Genomic DNA, 17,386 nt, shown 5'->3' with positions numbered 1-17,386 from the left:
CTGGCTCTTGAATAAATAAAGCTCAGCTTTCCAGTTATGCCTATTGCCTGTCCACCCTTGGAGCCATTTCGCCCCTCAGAGACGAGGGAATCCCCAGCACTTCTGAGGGCTGCCATGACGGGTGTGGTATAAGCCCGAAAACACCGAAGGCGGGACTCAGGGGTAGCGAGAAAAAGGGAAATAAACTATGTCAAACCCCTGGCGTTACATAGGAAATACTGGGACGGGGAAAGGACGCCCCACGAGGGCAGCCACAGCCGCCAACCTCCGCAGCCCCCTGGGTGCTCCAACCCCGCGGCCCCGGGGCGAGAGCGGAGCCGGACCCCGCTGTCCCCAGGCGGTGCGGGCGGGCGGCGGGGCCGGGCCGGGTCCCCGAGGCGGGGATGCGCCGTCCGCCCCCCCGGGCCGGAGGAGGCGCTGCCTTCCACATTGGCTGGGGGCCGGCGCGCCGCCTCCCCCGGCCCCGCTCCCCCGCGCCCGGCCGGGGGGCGCGGCGGCGGAGCGCCGGCACGACGGGGCTCACGGCCGGGCAGCGCCCACGGCCGGCGGGGCGCGGGGTGGGGCACGGCCCGAAACGGAGCCGCTTCTCCGCCGCCCGCCCCTGCGGTGTCCCCCGGTGTTCCCGTGTCCCTCCCCCGGGGCGAAGTTTGGCCAGCGCCGCCTGTCCGCCCCGGTGCTGCCAGGGCCGGGACAAAAGGCACACACTGACACGTGATGGGCGCCGGGCTTCATAAATGGGACCGGAGCGGGGCGGAAGGCGGGGGGGACGCAGCGGCGGCGTGTGCCGGAGCCACGCCGGGCGCCCGGCGGCTCCCGCGCTGCCTCCCCGCGCCGAGGCGGCGGCGGGCGGAGGCGGCGGAGGCGGCGGAGGAGGGGGCGGGCGGGCGGCACATGGAGCGGCGGCGGCGGCAGGGCGGCGGAGCCCGGAGCGCCGCCTGAGCCGGGCGAGCGAGGGCGGCGGTGGTCGGAGAGGAGGCGCCGAGGGGAGGGAAGCGAAGAAGGAGAGGCAGCCGGGGGGAGAAGTCTCCCACCTCCTCCTTCCCCTCACCGGCACCGCCTCCTCGGCGCTCCCCAGTGCCGGGGTGCCCGGGTGGGGCGGCGCTCCCGCTCCCTGCCGGGGGTCGGCGCGGCCGGAGCAGGCGGGGATCGCGGCCGGTGCCGTGCGGAGGGTAAGGACGGCGCGGGGCGGGAGGGGGGGCAGGGGAGGGCGGCGGGTGCCCCCCGGTCGGGGGCCAGGGACCCGTCGTCCCCCTCAAAGTTTGTTGGCGGCGTGGGTGGGAGGGGGGGTTTTCGGGGAATGACACCGGCTGCCCCGACGGCGGAACGGGCGGAGGGGAGGCGGCTGCCTGCGGAGCATCCCTCCCCGTGATCCGCCGCCGCGTCCCGCGGCGATCGCGACCCACGCTGCGGCGGGGGCCGGGCACCGCGCGGGTCTCTGCCCCGGGCACGGCCCCGCGCCGCCGCCTCGGGAGGCTGGGGCGAGGTGGAGGTAGCCCGGCGGCCACCCGGGAAAAGCCGGTGGTCCGGGGAGCGCAGTTTGGCTTGGCGAGCCCGGCCGGAGGAGGGGGGAGCCGGCGGCCGAGGGGAGCCCGGCAGCGGGCGGGGGTGCGGGCGGCTGGTGGCGTTATGGTTAACACGCGTCTATTCTTCTGTGCGCGGAGCCGGTAGCCTCCCGTGCTCCCGCAGGACCTTATCTGACATCGGAGGTTTTTCCTCTCGTGCTGACCCGCTGGTGATTTACAGCGGGTGGCTTTCGGTCCGGCTTGCCCGTGCACTTTTCCTCTCAAAACTCTGTCTTTGAGGCTGTAAGCGAAATAAAAGGCGGTTCGCGATTTCGTGCGCAGTGATGTTCCGTAAAAAATGTCACTTAGTCGTCCAGCATCCTCAGAATATCCCGGCAGGGTTTGTTGGTTGGTTTGTTTTTGTCTGAAATTTGGAAGCCCGGGGGGAAAAGAGCTGAAAAAGAGTGAGACTTTTAAACTTCATGCAGCGTTTGACATGTGAAATCTTCATCTGTTGAGAAATAATTTTCTGTAACCAGATGGGCTTATTTCAAATGGGCATCTTTTTGTCTCAGAGACGTCTGCAAATCTCCACTGAGAACACCCCTGGATGAGGTATGTACCAAGCCTTTGGTAGGAGAGAGCTTATTACTGTGATTGCAGTTTGATTAAGTAAAATGGTGTCAGAAGATGAAGTCCATAGTTTTCCTTCTTTCTCTAAAATTGTCATTGCTGTTATTTTCTCTTTGGCGGCAAATGATAATATTAACAGTTTTGTCACATGTTTTTTTCCTTTCAGAAGATAAAGGGACATATATAACAGAGCCAGATAGCAAAATTCTCCTTGAGTATCTACTAGGGAGGCTTAAAAAAACCCCACAAAAACAGTGTAGCTTTTATAACCTGCTAAAGGTGTAGTAATTTTTTTCCCCCTTTTTTCTTACATGTATCATGTTGTTTTCATTGTTATTGTTCACCCTTTCTTAAAGGAATATGGCATTCTCTGCTGGGGGTGGCATTGCTGTTAAGGCGAAGAATCAGAGCGATACTGAATATGATGTTCAATAACAAAATGTACAGCATTGCAAAAATTACTTGGCTGTGCTTAATTATTTTCGTATTATACCTCATATCAACAACCAGCATGGGTTTTTCTTTCTCAAGAAGAGGAAAAAGCCCTGTGACTGTAGTAGGAATATTTATTATGCGGCAGAGTTTATTAAATCAGTCATAAAAGAAATGAACGTAACATCTTTAAACAGTTCAGAAGATGAATGTGTAATTTCTGATTTGCTTGAGGTTAAAATTAGTTTTGTGGCAACGAGTAACAGCTTTGTTTTATTATCTGTTGGTCCTTGGAATAAGAGGCAGAACCATTTGAATAAAACCATTTTAAAGCAGAATTCATAAAAGCAATAATTGTTTGACTGAGCCAGCAGGCACCTATTGCCAGAAGGGGAAAAAAAGTTGGCTAGGTAAAGGAATTGACTTATTTGCTGAGAATTTAGCTCGTTGACCATTCTGTGATACCTAAACTCACAGGAATTGAATCAAAATACCTATAAAACTCAAGGTGAAGGTGGAAGCAGGTTATAGTACTGTGAGGACGAGCTGGTGGATGCCTTTGATACTGGCTGTTTTTCTTTGATGAATGATACAAGCTCAGTTGCATAAAGGACCCCGTTAAAGGCTTTTATGCTCCGTTGAAGGACTGACAGGTCTTAGCCAATGCAAGCCTTTCTTTAACTTCCCCTATTACAAGTTTTTGATTGGGCAGCAGAAGTTCAGAAAGAAATAACTTTTTTTTTCTTTCTTTCTTTCTGAAGCCATATTTGACTTTCAGCCTTTATTGTGGCCACCTCAAAATGCTCGCAGACTGTCATCCCACTGGGAATTTTGGTGCTGAAAATGCTACGCACTAGAGAGGGAGAGCTGACATGGTTTTCTATTGAGTTGAGGAGACTTAAGAATCCAAACTCGTACATTAATTTAGTATTGCCCAAGATTTTTATGAATACGTTGCCATTCTTGATTCTGCAGGTCTCATGCAGTGTCTTCCGCTCACCTAGTTTCTCTAATTCTGCATGGTTTAAAAAGAAATTACTGTAACTTCTCAAATACAAACTTTGTGACCTCTCTAGTCATACAGTAACATACCTAGGCATCTGCAGAATTCATTTTTCTCAATGGTGATTACTCTTAATTTCTTTCCAGATGTCTATTTTGTCTTTATCTGATAGTCCTCATGAAACAGTAAATGATTTTTTTGCTGCAATTTCCCAAAGAGTTTAGGCTATGTAACATGATGAATGTTCTATAAAACCACTCATAGACCATTTAGGTGAGAATTTTGAGAATTTTCTCTTCCCTAGCAGCAAATTCAGTCTGCTGATGATTTAAAATTCTTACTGTGGGCGACCCTAGCACTGGGATTTGGCCAAGTTCAAAGCAGCTATGCAGATGGACACACAAGACAGAAGGCAGAGGGAAATAGACCCTTTTAATCATAACAAGGCTGCTCTTGTTTTCTTATCTACAGTGGAAATGCATGCAAGTCCCTTGTACCTAAAAGCAAGCTTGCAAATGTGCCAGAATAGACACCAAGAGCATTTGTTATTAATGCAAAGTTAAAAATGTGACAACTTGTCTTCTCAGTACTGCTCTGTGTGTCTCCATTTCTAGACTGATACTGTACTGCTGCCAAAAGTGCACAACCCATCACTGCTGGTGGGTTAAGGATTTCCCCCCAAAATTCACACCCCTTGAAAATGTGTGGCTTTGTTAATGATTACTGAAACCAGCTATGACCTGTCATTTTGAAATGGCTATAATGACTTATAAATCAATTTCTTGTTAGAAAGAACTTTTTCTTTTTCTTCCCGTTTTTCCCAAAGGTGCCATTGTTGCCCATGAAAAATGATTTGGTTTACAACATAAGGTCGGAGCACATTTTATTCTGCCGTTTGTGCCTCATGCAGGGGCATTACGGTGATGCACAGCCTGAGCTCGGTTCTGCCTCTCTTCAGTAGGAACATCCTCTCTTGGTGAAACTGGCCACATCCAAATTACCGACAAAATAGGTTTTTCATTACAGTGCATGTTAGTATGTTGTTCACCTCTTATACCTTGGCTGGACTGTTAGTGAAGGTGAATGTTTTAGACAATTCAGATGTTGTATTGCTTGTATAGATTGAGGCTAGATGGCATCAAATAGTACCTCATCCTGTGTTAACCTCTTTTATGGCAATTATATATTCTTAAGAAAGGTGTGTTTACTCACTACGAGTACTGAGCAGGAGCAGGTCTGTACTGTCAATTCCCTTTCAGCCCTCACTGGAGTAGTTTCCATCTTTCTGCATTTTAGGAAACATTTCAAAGTTTGTGTTTGGGATCTTGGGGGGCTGCCACCTTCCTGTTCTGCTGACCTCAAAATCACTGCTCTTAGTCAGTTGTACCACTGTTTTAAGGAATGCAGCACTGAAGTCCAGACTATTTACATACCTGGAATATTAGGTGACATACGTATATATATACATGCAAAAAAACTTTTACAGCATAGATATATTAGTTTTAGATCCTTGCATTTAGCCAAAAGGGCTGTGTATAAGGGAATTCAAAAGGATGTTCAGCAATCATCTTGCCTATATTTTTTTGTACCTACACTTGTAGCTTGTCTGCGTGTACTCTAGCACTTGAAATTTGAGTTTATGCATGACATACTGCAGGGTTTGTGAGACTTCAGTTCTTCCTCTAGGCATGTGTTTTTTTTGTTTATGTCTATTTGTAAGTTTATGCATAGAAGTATACCTATATATATATAAAGTCGTAACTCATCCCTCAGTATATTTTAGCTATTTTTCCAAGTCTGATGTAATATTGGTTGGAGTCTCTCCACAATTTGTTGTTCTGCTACTTGGATATCAAATTCTACTGTAATTCTTTCTCACTTCTCTTGCCTCCCTCTCTCCTTTTTTTAAAAAAAGAAGAGCATCTGCATATTTCAAAGACATACACCATTGCCAAGCAATCTGGTGTAGTGGCTTAATATGCTGGCAAATAATTTCACAAGTTATTTGTGTGTGTGAAGGCAGTATATTTGAATATCATTATATTGTGAATGTAACTATGAAGACAGTTATCTGAGCTTATTTAAATCATAGGAATGGCCTAAGCTCCAGAAATAAAAGAATGTTTTTCATTTTTTAATTGGGAGTGCATATTTTTGTCCTTTGCTAATGCTGGTGGCACGGGACATCACAGTTGCCAAAAGCCTTTTTATCTTAGCTTCTGAGCGTTGCCAATACTTGATGGCCTAAAAAAAGAATGCAGGAGAAGCAGACTCTTGAAGACTGAGGTAGAAGGGATGTTGCTTTGCAATGTGTTGCTGGCCTTCTGTGCACTTGTGAACCTCTTTTTCACCTTTGGTGTGTTTTTCCACCATATGGGTCACTCAGTGACTCCATTTGAGCACTTTCTTCCTTTCCACCTTTGATCTCTGTATGCTGTATCATTTTCCTTAAGCAGTTTGATTTTTGTTAATGTCCCTGTGCAAATTTGCTCAGCTAACCTGAGTGTCCCCAGCCTGGTCCCAAGTGTCAGTGCTGTCCTTTTCTCTGACCTTACCAAGAATGGCTTCTCGGAGCCCTTTGCATCTTCTGTTGTCGTTTGAATGCAGATCAGAAGTGGACTTTCAAAAGAGCAAGTCATTGCCTGCAGAGTGAGCAGTGGATCTGTTCTTTCTGTATGGTGAGATCTGAAAAATCCCACTAGCTATATCCTTTAGCTTATGGAGGTGTCTCTGAAGTTTGCACAGCTCAGAAGAGGAGGGAGGTTTTCTCTCGTGAATTTTCTCCTTCACCTGATATGCTTTCCTCCAGCCTATCACAAAGGCAATTCTTCTCTTTCTCTAAAATCTGTATCCCTGCCTCACTGAGGCACTTCCACTTGGGTCTTCCTTTCTTACCTTTCTCCACTTTGCTCCTGTCTCACCTGGAGATGTCTTATTCTTAGTATGGGTTCAGCAGTTATCTTTCCTCTCTCCTACCAATCCTTACCACACCAGTAACTTAACCCACATTACCATTGCTCTCGACATCTTGCTATCTCATGATTTCTTTAATGAAAACTTGTTACAGCCAGTTTGTTGCGGGGGGATGAGAAAGCAGACATACACTCTGTGTGGTTTATGAGACTTCTCCCTGGAGCCTGATGTTTTTGCTATCTTTCTGTCTCTAAACCTTAAGTCTTTTAATAAAGTTCACTAATATTTTCTGCTGCAACAAATTTGTGACCTTCTGTGTTCTGCTCTGGCCATTGCATGGAAACTGTTTTCTAGGAGTGGTTCTCTCCCTCTCTAGCTCTTCTTCCTAAGTGTGGTTTTCCTCCAGTTTGATCCTCTAGACATTACATTCTTCTGGAGACTTTTAGCATTTACCATCCAATGGAGCCTGGTCTTTTTTTCCTTCTCTGTTGTTTCAAAATGACTTCTCTCCCTTAACCTACACGTTGTGTACTAAGCTGCTGTTTCTTCCAGGTACATCCAGGAGATTGAGTGCTCAACCCCTGTCTCATTTCCACCTGGCTGGGCTTTTCTGTCTCCACTTAACACTTATGTAAATTCTGCTCAGCAATAAGTGCCTTTTCCTTTTGGCATTAGAGAATGGCTGGAAAAGAGGCTGGAGATGACAGGATTTCTGCTGGAATTTTAAAATCCAAGATAAACTCTTTCGTGAAAAAGAAAAAGTTTGAGAGTTCAAAATTAACCAGCTTAATGAGTTCTCTTCCATTTTCTTTAAAATATAAGTCCCATAGCATTGTATCAAACTTTTCATATTACCTGCTCATTCTGCTTTATTGGAGAAGAAGAATAGAGAGTCCTTTTTTGGGAAACAAGTCCCTAAACTGGAGCTGATTTTAAGCAAGCAGCCAGGTCATGGTGGCTTCACTGTTTCCTTTCATCTGAGTCTTTCATACTTCAGCAAGACTCCTCATCCTCTTTCAAAATTCTATCTTTAGATGTAATTAACATAATAGGAAGTAAACTGTGGAAGATTTTAAATCCTACAGTTTTACAGTCGCCACCTCTGCCTTCCGTCCCTTTTTCCAAAAGCTGGGCAGAGCAGGTAGCTCTAGTGTGACCTTGATGGTCCCCTGCCTGGTTTGTAACTTCAATACTTCATCTTGTCTACAGGACAAACAAGAAATGTATGTATAAGGGGTTGTATTTCACAAGCTGAGGAGTTTTGGGTGACCTCAGGGGTTCTAAAGATTTTTCACAGAGATGGGGCAGCTGCCCCTGCTCTTCCTGCTCTGCATCTGTGTGGGATGCAGGAGGTGCATCCTTGGTTTGCTTAATTCGGAGGAAGGGCTTCAAGCTAAGCCTCTCATCAGGCATGCACCCTGCCTCTTGGAATATCAGCTAGTGCCATTATTTCCAGATGTTTAGCACTCAGTCCAGCATGGAACAACTCAAGCAGCTTAGAGATGGGCAGCAGGATGTAGAGGTTGACAGCATGCTCACCTGGCTCACAGAGAGCAAAGTTTTGGTCCTTCCCCTGAACCAGAAGGAGCAGGGCTTCAGCCTTGCTTTTGAATCTTTATGATCTTAGACACTTGTATATGCTCTGGCTGTTTGGGACATAAAGTGCAGCCTCCTTTTCTCTGTACCACAAAAGTACCTGTGCTGAAACTGGTACACACATCTTGCCAAATTTGGAGGGAGGAAATAATACTATTCCTTTTAAAAATATTGTCCATCACTGATTAACACCCTGTTTTCCCCCTTGTTTTGTTTTCATTCAGGTTGTCAACTGCTGGATGCTGGGAGGTGTCACATAGGAGCCATTGGCCCACAGATTGGAACAGTCCAGTCCTTATCCTGCTAGTGTGCAAACGGTATGTTAATTAACACAAATAACCATGTAGCTGTGCCTTCTTCCTAATTAAGGTTCAACTTGCTGAAGATATGATCATGTTACATAAGTACAAAATTTGGTTTATTACTTGCATGCCCTAGTTTAACCCATAGCTGATAGTGCCTTTCTGTATCTGGAAGATAACATCCCTTATTTGCTCCTCTCCTAGCATCTGTGCTCCTTCCCAATCCCTCACACAGAGAAAATTCTGACTGAAATGAGTGCAAGTTTTCCTGAATTAGGAGTGACAGCATATTTACCATTTTTAGCCTAGGAGTAGCACAGTTTTGGAGATGGAGTAGTAAACCAGTAAATAGGATAGGGGTAACATTGCCTTCGCATTCTTCTCAGCATGTGTTTTTTTCCTTGCTTGGTGTTACTGAGTCTGAGAGTGCCATTTCTCAGTCTACACATTTCTTTCTCCAAGGCTTGGAAACCTTGTTCTGTCCTCGAAGCTGTATTGTCCATCACCATATGGGATAAGGTAATTATTAGCCATATAAATTTTCATTTTATAGGACAATTCTAATTCGTAGAGGCCAACAGTTACCATGGTAGAACTCATTTCTCTAACAGTTTTACAGCTGACTGCATGCAAGTGTAAATTACTGCTGTTTCTCCTGTGGGAGTACTTTGTGGACCCAGTTTGGGAGGAGTCCCAGTGTACTGGGCACTGTGCAAACTTATCAGAAGATAATGCCCTTCCCTGAATGACTTAGAACCTTACAAGGTGTAAATAAGGAGAGTGCATATGTATCCAATATATAATGCATATATTTTTATGCATTCAGAAATTGTTTGAATTCTTCCTACTTGTCCTTTAGCCTGTTCTTAATTAACTATGATTATCATAGAAGAAATGTACAGACATGGAGATCAAAATATTTTGTAAAATGGAAGCTAAAAGGGTTTGATTGTGGATTTCCCTTTCTTGTTTTGATTCCTTTCTTGCAGTGTCAACATTTTTGCAGCTATCAGTATCATCATTGTATTGCTCATAATTACTTTCTGAGGAATAGCAGAAATACTCACTCTTTCTATTCAGGCTATTAAAATTGCTTTATCAATCATCCTGGTTTGAAAATTGTAACAAATTCAGCTCTTTTTTTAGACAATGATAAAAACTTTCCAGCTCTCCTTCTATCCTGGAACAGTAGGAGAAGATAGATCATAGCATTTTAGTGAAGTCATGTTCTTGTTCCCCAAGTGAACTGGTCTTGTGGACCAGCAAGAAGTCTGGAGGAGGTATAATTGTTCCTGTTGTCCTTGATGATGAGTTACTAGCCTCTTATGTACTATATATTATTTATTTTACCTGAAGTGTATTTATATTCTGATATCCAAGCATCTTTAAGGGGCTATATGTAACCACACAGTGGAGGGCACTAGTAAGGCTTTCCCCCTCAACTCTTCACTAATTCTTTCACTTTAAAGGCAGAGCCTTAGGAAGTTGTGTCTTCAACCTTCGGGTGATATTTAACACCTCATGTGTTCGATCCCTGGTAAAGTAGGCAGGGAAAGAGGGCCGAAGCAGTTGAGCACAAGTCACTGCAGACAGCTAAGCCGGGAGTTTGTCAAAGCCACTCCATCTAGTGGCAGTCAATTTGCACAGCTGGTCTGGCAGTGCCCATCAACAGCTGCTGGATGATGGGATAAAGGTCTAAAATGGTGCTCAGTTATGACTGTTCTGGTCTGGTCTTCAAGATAAAAGATCTGAAGTTCTTCTCTGTTGTTTAATTCTTATCCGCGGTCATAATTCAGTATTTGCTGTGAATTGCTGCATGCAGTTGTGGAAATACATCAAAATTTTTGAGTGCCAATGTTGATGCAGCCTCTCCTTCATATTTAATTCATGTTTCAGTCTTTTAAAAGCTGTTTTAAAATGAGTGAGGTAGTAGAGCTCATTTATGTAAGGAATGAAGCTAAGAGCTTTGAAAACTCAAAGAAGTTGGAAGAGTGAGTTCTAGCAGGGCAGGAGAGTTGGCAGAGTAGGGAGGCTCTCCCTTACTGCCACTCTGCCCATGAGGGAAGCTTTCTGCAGCACACAGCTGTCACTCCAGCCCCATGGAGAGAGGATGAACGTGTGCGGGGGACACTTCTCTGCGGAAGCTCTGAGAAGCCAGAGGGGCTCCTGGCGTATTTTACGTGGAGATGGTCGTGGGTCTTGGGCAGGATGGGTTTGGATTGTGTTGAAGCCAGCTGCGAAGAGCAGTGTGGCTGGATGGAATGGGGTGTCTGTTTCCAGGGGCACTGCCTGCTCAGCACTCCAGGTTTGGACAGAAATGCTCAGAGCCAAAATATGTGTGGCACTGGCATGTGCACCTGACCATATGAAAAGAACAAGACCATTGCTTCTGCCATGTCTTTTCTTTCTATGTCAAATTGTGTAGCAATTGTGATATCTGTGTACCCTGTGATATCTGCAGGGCCAAAGGTCCAGTTTTGTTTTCACCAGACCGCTATGGAAAACCTCGCTGATATCTTCAGTGCATTTTAGTAGTGAGCTTATATTGGGATAAGCTAGTATCTAAATTAAAATAAATGAATTTTCTGTAAAGTGTAATTCCAGATCAGGCAAGTGGTTGTTTTACTGCAACTTTAATAAAAATCAACTGCAGCTTGAATAGGTGCATGCACACATACTGCTAGAAATTTCCAATTAGGATATTCCCAGCAGCAAACAAAATCAAAATTAATGTTAGCAGCATCCCCCAAAGCCTAAACTACACTCTAATGAACTCCCAAGTACTCTCAAAGAAAACTCTCTTTGCAGAGACAATAAGGTAAAAATTACTGTAATAATCTCAATGTAAAAATACAGAAGGAAAAAAAGTCATTAACATTCAAAGTCACATTTGCCTCTCCTGATCCCGTTAACCGTGTTGTTAGCATAGCATATGCATGTGTAGTGATATTGTCACATAACTCACTGCCACCTTCAAAAGAGCACACAAGAATTCGTGTTCTTTCATTTGTATTTCAAATAAAGGTAGGGGTTGCATGGCACCTAATTCTGAGGAAGTCTGTACTTGACATGGCTCCAGCAGGGACCAGCTACCTCATAACGATTTGTTTGTCTGTCTAGCAGAAGTGCTCAGTTGAATACAATTTATGAAGCTTTCCTCAGACATAATCTTCTCGACATGGGGCTGTGGCTTTACTCATTAAAATGGTTCTCTTTCTTCTGTCAAAAATAAGCTTGAATAGCAGAGGATACCACAGCAATCTTTACATATTTATAGAACTACTTTTTTTATTTAATATTTTTGGTAGTTTTCAAATTAATAACACATTCTTCACTTCTGGTTTTAAAATGGTGTTACAATGCCAAGCATAAAGTTACCAGACTTCACCTAAAGCATATTTTTCAGCAGAGTCATCTTTTCAGTATGTAACATCTGCAAATTCTCTGGGAACAGCTATAAAACAGAAATGTACCTTCCATATTAGATGATTGCTGTTCATTTTTAATGTATGCTTCTGTGACATTTCCCTCCTTCACTGCTCACGCCCTCAGAATTAAATTCCTTAATACTGTCTGTCTGTCTAATAATTGTTATTTGCTGAGCAAACTGTGTCTGCAAAAGCTGACTCAGCCAGTATATGTTGTGTGTTGCAACTGTCCCAGTAAGGGTTGTTTGTACTCATACTTTTTTGCTGCATTGGAATTGCAGTGTCTTCTGAAGGTCTAAGTTCATATATTCCCTTTAATACTCTATGTCCAGGCCTGCTTTATAAAAGGCAAAACTTTAAAGAGCCATGGAAAAAGTCTTGAGTGTTCACATGCTATAAGGGCAGTATAAATATATCATCAGCCAAGTGATCTCTGCTTCTTTGGAAATGCTCATAGTTTCCCATATTTTTAAGTACTGCTATTGTTGTAGAGGGGCTTTCTTTTCTTCCTTCCTACATAGTTTTCATGGGAAAAGAGAACACTGGTACCTACTGTGCATGTCTTCTCTTTAGGAGTTGGGGTGATCAGTACTCTGATTTTGGCAGATAAACTCATGTAGCCTTTCTGACCATTTATTGTCAGTTGTGTAAAGTGAACAGGTTAAGTCAGCACAAGCCTATGTACTGGCATCTAGGATTTCGTGAGTGCAACAATTTCCTCCATACTAAAAGCAAGAAGAAGCTTGGTTTGCTCCTGTTGCTGATTAGTCATTGAGATGTCCCATACCAGATGCAGAATATTTGTAGCACACAAGAGGAGTGATTCTGGCTCTTATTTGTATTCAGACCACTCTCATCCTTTGAGGTGGTGGAAGGGGGCCCTAAAGCAGGTGTTCAATCCATATTCAAGGCATTTTCTATTGGCAAATTAATATAAAGGAGTACAGCATAACAAGAGCTGTAGGACTTGTCTTACATGTCGATGCATGCTCAGGTGCTGAAGGGGGGTCCTCTCCCAAGGGAACCCTGACCAAGAGTTGTTCCCCACAACTAGTCACCATACATGAGCAAAGACTGTACTTGACAGATCTCAGAGACCACTGGCTACTTGGGGTCCTTCTGCTGGGTCCCCCCAGTTTTGAAGGGGACAGAATGTTTTGAGGGTGTCCCCAGGGGTACAAGTTATATTACAATGCTTCTCACAGAAGCAGTGGCTCCTGATCCCTTTTGCTTGGAATTTTAGCCACTGCATAAACTTAGTGCCATGTTTTTCTAGGCAAACTTGAACTGGCTGAGGCTTCTGGCGTGTACAGAGCAGATCACTGATTCTCTCACTGACTTAACAGGGCTGATCATCTTTTCCTGAAACTGTGAACAGAGCTGGGTAACCCACCTCCCTCATATTGCTCAAACGTTCCAGTACCTTAGTTTGCTTAGCAGAAGAAGGAATAGAGCAATCTCTATGTATTGAGTGTAATGAAGCTATATATTTATTGATCAAATACCTTGCTAAAAAATTTGCAGTAGCAAATTCAGGATGTTAATAGACCTCAGATTGCTATAGCAGGATAATAAAAATACATAGGCATACTGGGTGAACTGTGAAATTTGGAGTGCATGGCTCTGTCCTCATTGCCTCTGTTGCAAATTTTTCAAAACCCTCAGTGCCTTTTGAAAGAAAAACAATGGAGGTGGTGGCTCAGTTTAGTGCTGCCCCTGCAGTGACACTTGGTATTATCTAAATGAAGCAAGGAATATTGGTCTGCAAGGTACTTTGCAATCAGAAGCTGAGAAAAATATCTTTCTGGTGAAGCAGCTCAGAAAGTTTTGATGAGAAATGAAAATTGTTTTCCTGTGAAACACTCAATTCCCCATGCCTCTGTTTTTCACATCACTTCTTAGTGTAATTCAGTTTTAGTGAAATCCAGGTGATTTCTTTCTAAGTGCTCAACCCACCCTGATTTCCCACAGTGGCAAAGCTAGACCTGCCCTGAATACCAAAGAAGGGTTGATTTTCTTTGACACAGTTCAGCTAAGCTGTCCGTGGAGTTTGTCTCCCTGTTAATGAAGTCTGATCTCTTCCCCATATAGGATTTCCTCCGATGTGTTTTTTCATCCCCCAAGTATCTCTGAAACCAACAAGTCTGGGGTTATGAAGTCAATTCTAGATGGCCTCGCAGATACAACTTTCCGAACAATCACGACAGATCTCCTTTACGTGGGCTCCAACGATATCCAGTACGAAGACATGAAAGGCGACATGGCATCCAAGCTGGGGTACTACCCCCAGAAGTTCCCTCTTTCTTCCTTCAGGGGTGATCCTTTCCAAGAAAAAATGACTGGAGGAGATGATTCCCTGTTGAGCATTATTCCCTCAGAGCAGGTGAACATCACAGAGTTTTACAACAAGTCCCTGTCCACTTTTAAGGATAATGAGGAGAATATACAGTGCGGGGAGAACTTTATGGATATGGAGTGTTTCATGATCCTGAACCCCAGCCAGCAGCTGGCCATCGCCGTGCTGTCGCTCACCCTGGGCACCTTCACAGTCCTAGAGAACCTCCTCGTCCTGTGTGTCATCCTCCACTCCCGAAGCCTCCGGTGTAGACCCTCCTACCATTTCATCGGCAGCCTGGCTGTGGCCGACCTCCTGGGCAGCGTGATTTTTGTCTACAGTTTTGTGGATTTCCATGTTTTCCACCGGAAGGATAGCCCCAACGTCTTCTTGTTCAAACTGGGTGGAGTTACAGCCTCCTTCACCGCCTCTGTAGGTAGCCTTTTCCTCACGGCAATAGACCGGTACATCTCTATACACAGGCCGCTAGCGTATAAAAGGATTGTTACCCGACCAAAGGCTGTCGTAGCATTTTGTGTGATGTGGACCATCGCCATCGTAATAGCCGTTCTTCCTCTGCTCGGCTGGAACTGCAAAAAGCTCAATTCTGTTTGTTCGGACATATTCCCCCTCATCGATGAGACGTACCTGATGTTCTGGATCGGGGTCACCAGCGTCCTCTTGTTGTTCATTGTCTATGCCTACATGTACATTCTGTGGAAGGCTCACAGCCACGCTGTTCGCATGTTGCAGCGAGGCACGCAGAAAAGCATAATCATTCAGTCGACGGAGGATGGTAAGGTACAGATCACTAGGCCTGATCAAACTCGTATGGACATCAGGTTAGCCAAAACCTTGGTCCTTATCCTAGTTGTTTTAATCATATGCTGGGGCCCTCTCCTCGCCATCATGGTGTACGATGTCTTTGGGAAAATGAACAAGCTGATCAAGACTATCTTTGCCTTCTGTAGCATGCTCTGTTTGCTGAATTCAACAGTGAATCCCATCATCTACGCTCTGAGGAGCAAGGACTTGCGACATGCCTTCCGCAGCATGTTTCCCACCTGCGAAGGGACCGCGCAGCCCCTGGATAACAGCATGGAGTCTGACTGCCAGCACAAACACGCCAACAACGCGGGGAACGTGCACAGGGCTGCCGAGAGCTGCATTAAGAGCACAGTTAAGATTGCCAAAGTTACCATGTCTGTCTCCACAGACACAACTGCTGAAGCGTTGTAAGTCAGAGACTTCTCAGCGTTGTGAGAAAAGAAATTTAAGTTTAAAAAAAAATAAAAATTTTAAAAAATCAACAACAGAGAAAAACCAAACCCATGGCTTAACGTGTTTGTACCCTTCTGTAATATTTTTTGGTTTGTCATTGTAAGCTGAGCAATGATTGTGTTAAGAGCATTACCGTCAGCCAGTTCTTCAGGTTTTACAATTAGGGATTCTAGCTAAATTTTCACAAGTTTTTCTCAAAAGGTGTTTACTGAATAATAATGTTTCCTGAAAGAGCACAGAGAAAATGCCAGATTAGCAATCATTCCTTTGGGGGTGTGAAGAATTGTGAAACCTAATTGAAAAATAACACATCCTAAACCAATATCATCAGATAAGAAAAAACGCCTTGTAATCATGCTGTTCATTTCAATGTGAAATGTATTTCATGTCTGTAAGTAATAGGAGTTTCTGATCTTTTCCAAAAGCAGTGCTGAGTTTAGAGGTTTTGTAAAATGTGTCGTGTCCTGTGAATTGTGTGCTGTTTTATTATGTGTTATTGATATTTGTCTGATTAAAAAAAGTGATAAGGTAGAATTCCGTGGAAATAACGTGAAACGTGATATGTAAACCCCATTGAAAACACTTACTGTATTTGAAGAATTCCTATGAGATATTTTGGAAATTTTACACTTTTAGTGGTCTTCTGTGGACTTAGAAGAGAGGCTTTGTGTTCTTCTACTAAAATTATTTCCCCACTACCTTTTACTTTCACATGCATATGAGACAAACAGCAACAGAGGAATAGAGGAGGAATGTGAGAAAGGAATGCACTGGTTCAGACTTTTAAATACCACTGCGTTTATACAGAAGGATGTTTCTGGTTGCACAGACTACTGCCCTGCTCTTGGGCGTTGCGTGAATACGAACACTGAAAAGCAAGGGTCCTGGATTTTGGCTCCTTTAGTGGGCATCTGGTTTTAAGCCATGTGCTGGTTTTGGACCACTGAAGACAGCATGTGTCAGACTCAATGTGCGATGTTATCACTGTGCAGTCGACGTATACTTGAAGTGTGTCACATTCCTGTATCCCAGGTCTAAGCAGATTCAGAGCCTGAGATGCCAAACTCTCGTCTTCACTAAAAGAGGAGGAAATATTGTCAGACACTTTCTTATTTTGTGAGTGTGTATATAAATAAATATCTCCGTGTGTGTAAGTGTGTGTGTGTGTGTGTATGTGTGTGTGTGTAAGTATACTAACTGGTGTGAGTCATGGTAGCATAGCTAAGATAGGACACTATGACCAAATGTAACTGTATTTCTTGTTGCACGCTTTGCACACGAATTCTGTTTCTAAAATTGAGTTCTTCCAATTGATTACTGGTGAAAGTACCGTATTAAGAACATCTCAATCCACACTGAGATGTGTATCCATGTGCTAGAGGAAGCAACCTTTCAGTTGCACTTGAGAATAAAGGGAAATGAGAGGCAGAGAGCATGGAATGAGCCCACACTGACATGCTGTGGCTGTTGATGGTGTTCCTGAAGGCTGAGAAAGCCAGGAATAAATGGTAGTTTGTTTCAAGGCTGCGAATATTCAAATCTGATAGCTTGCAATGAGGTGCATCTCTCTGAAACCACTGACAAGGTTTGACATCACCAGGAAGAAGTTACTGAAGGAAAATAGTGACTGTTCCATGTTGGGACAGTTTCTGCAGCCCGGGACTGTCACAAGGAACATGCTACCAGATAGTCTTTGAGGCATGGATATTCTGTGATTCTGTTCTGAGTCATAAGGTCTGGGATCCTCTTCTCTGCTGCCTTGCTTTTTCAGACCGTTTCCTCATCCTTCTGGCTGATTTCTGCCAAAATAGTTGAAAATGCAGCTTTAGTCATTTACCTGCTTGGCACTTGCTGCAATAGGGGTGACTTTCTCCATGGCACAGGGTGAGTAGAGCCAAATCCATACTGCCCTGCCCCTCATCCTTGTGCTTAGGTAGGGAGAGAGAGGGGGCGAGAGCCCT

At 44.5% G+C, this 17,386-nt stretch overlaps 1 protein-coding gene across 2 annotated transcripts; it reads left to right on the top strand.

Annotated features, from left to right (window-relative positions):
* Positions 1-941: 941 nt before the first annotated feature.
* Positions 942-16,521, top strand: CNR1 (cannabinoid receptor 1). 2 transcript variants are annotated; one of them, XM_058836891.1, is made up of 4 exons: positions 942-1,169; positions 8,304-8,396; positions 8,844-8,900; positions 13,901-16,521. In XM_058836891.1, exon 4 carries the CDS (start codon positions 13,962-13,964, stop codon positions 15,381-15,383), a length of 1,422 nt encoding a protein of 473 aa, XP_058692874.1. In that variant the 5' UTR covers positions 942-1,169; positions 8,304-8,396; positions 8,844-8,900; positions 13,901-13,961; the 3' UTR covers positions 15,384-16,521. The 2 variants fall into 2 exon arrangements, with proteins under 2 accessions (XP_058692874.1, XP_058692875.1); XM_058836892.1 differs by lacking the exon at positions 8,844-8,900.
* Positions 16,522-17,386: the final 865 nt, after the last annotated feature.

Source organism: Poecile atricapillus, chromosome 3 (assembly GCF_030490865.1).
Source record: "Poecile atricapillus isolate bPoeAtr1 chromosome 3, bPoeAtr1.hap1, whole genome shotgun sequence".
Lineage (NCBI taxonomy): Eukaryota > Metazoa > Chordata > Aves > Passeriformes > Paridae > Poecile > Poecile atricapillus.
The sequence above is the reverse complement of the archived record's forward strand: the minus strand, read 5'-3'. Positions and strand labels throughout refer to the sequence as shown.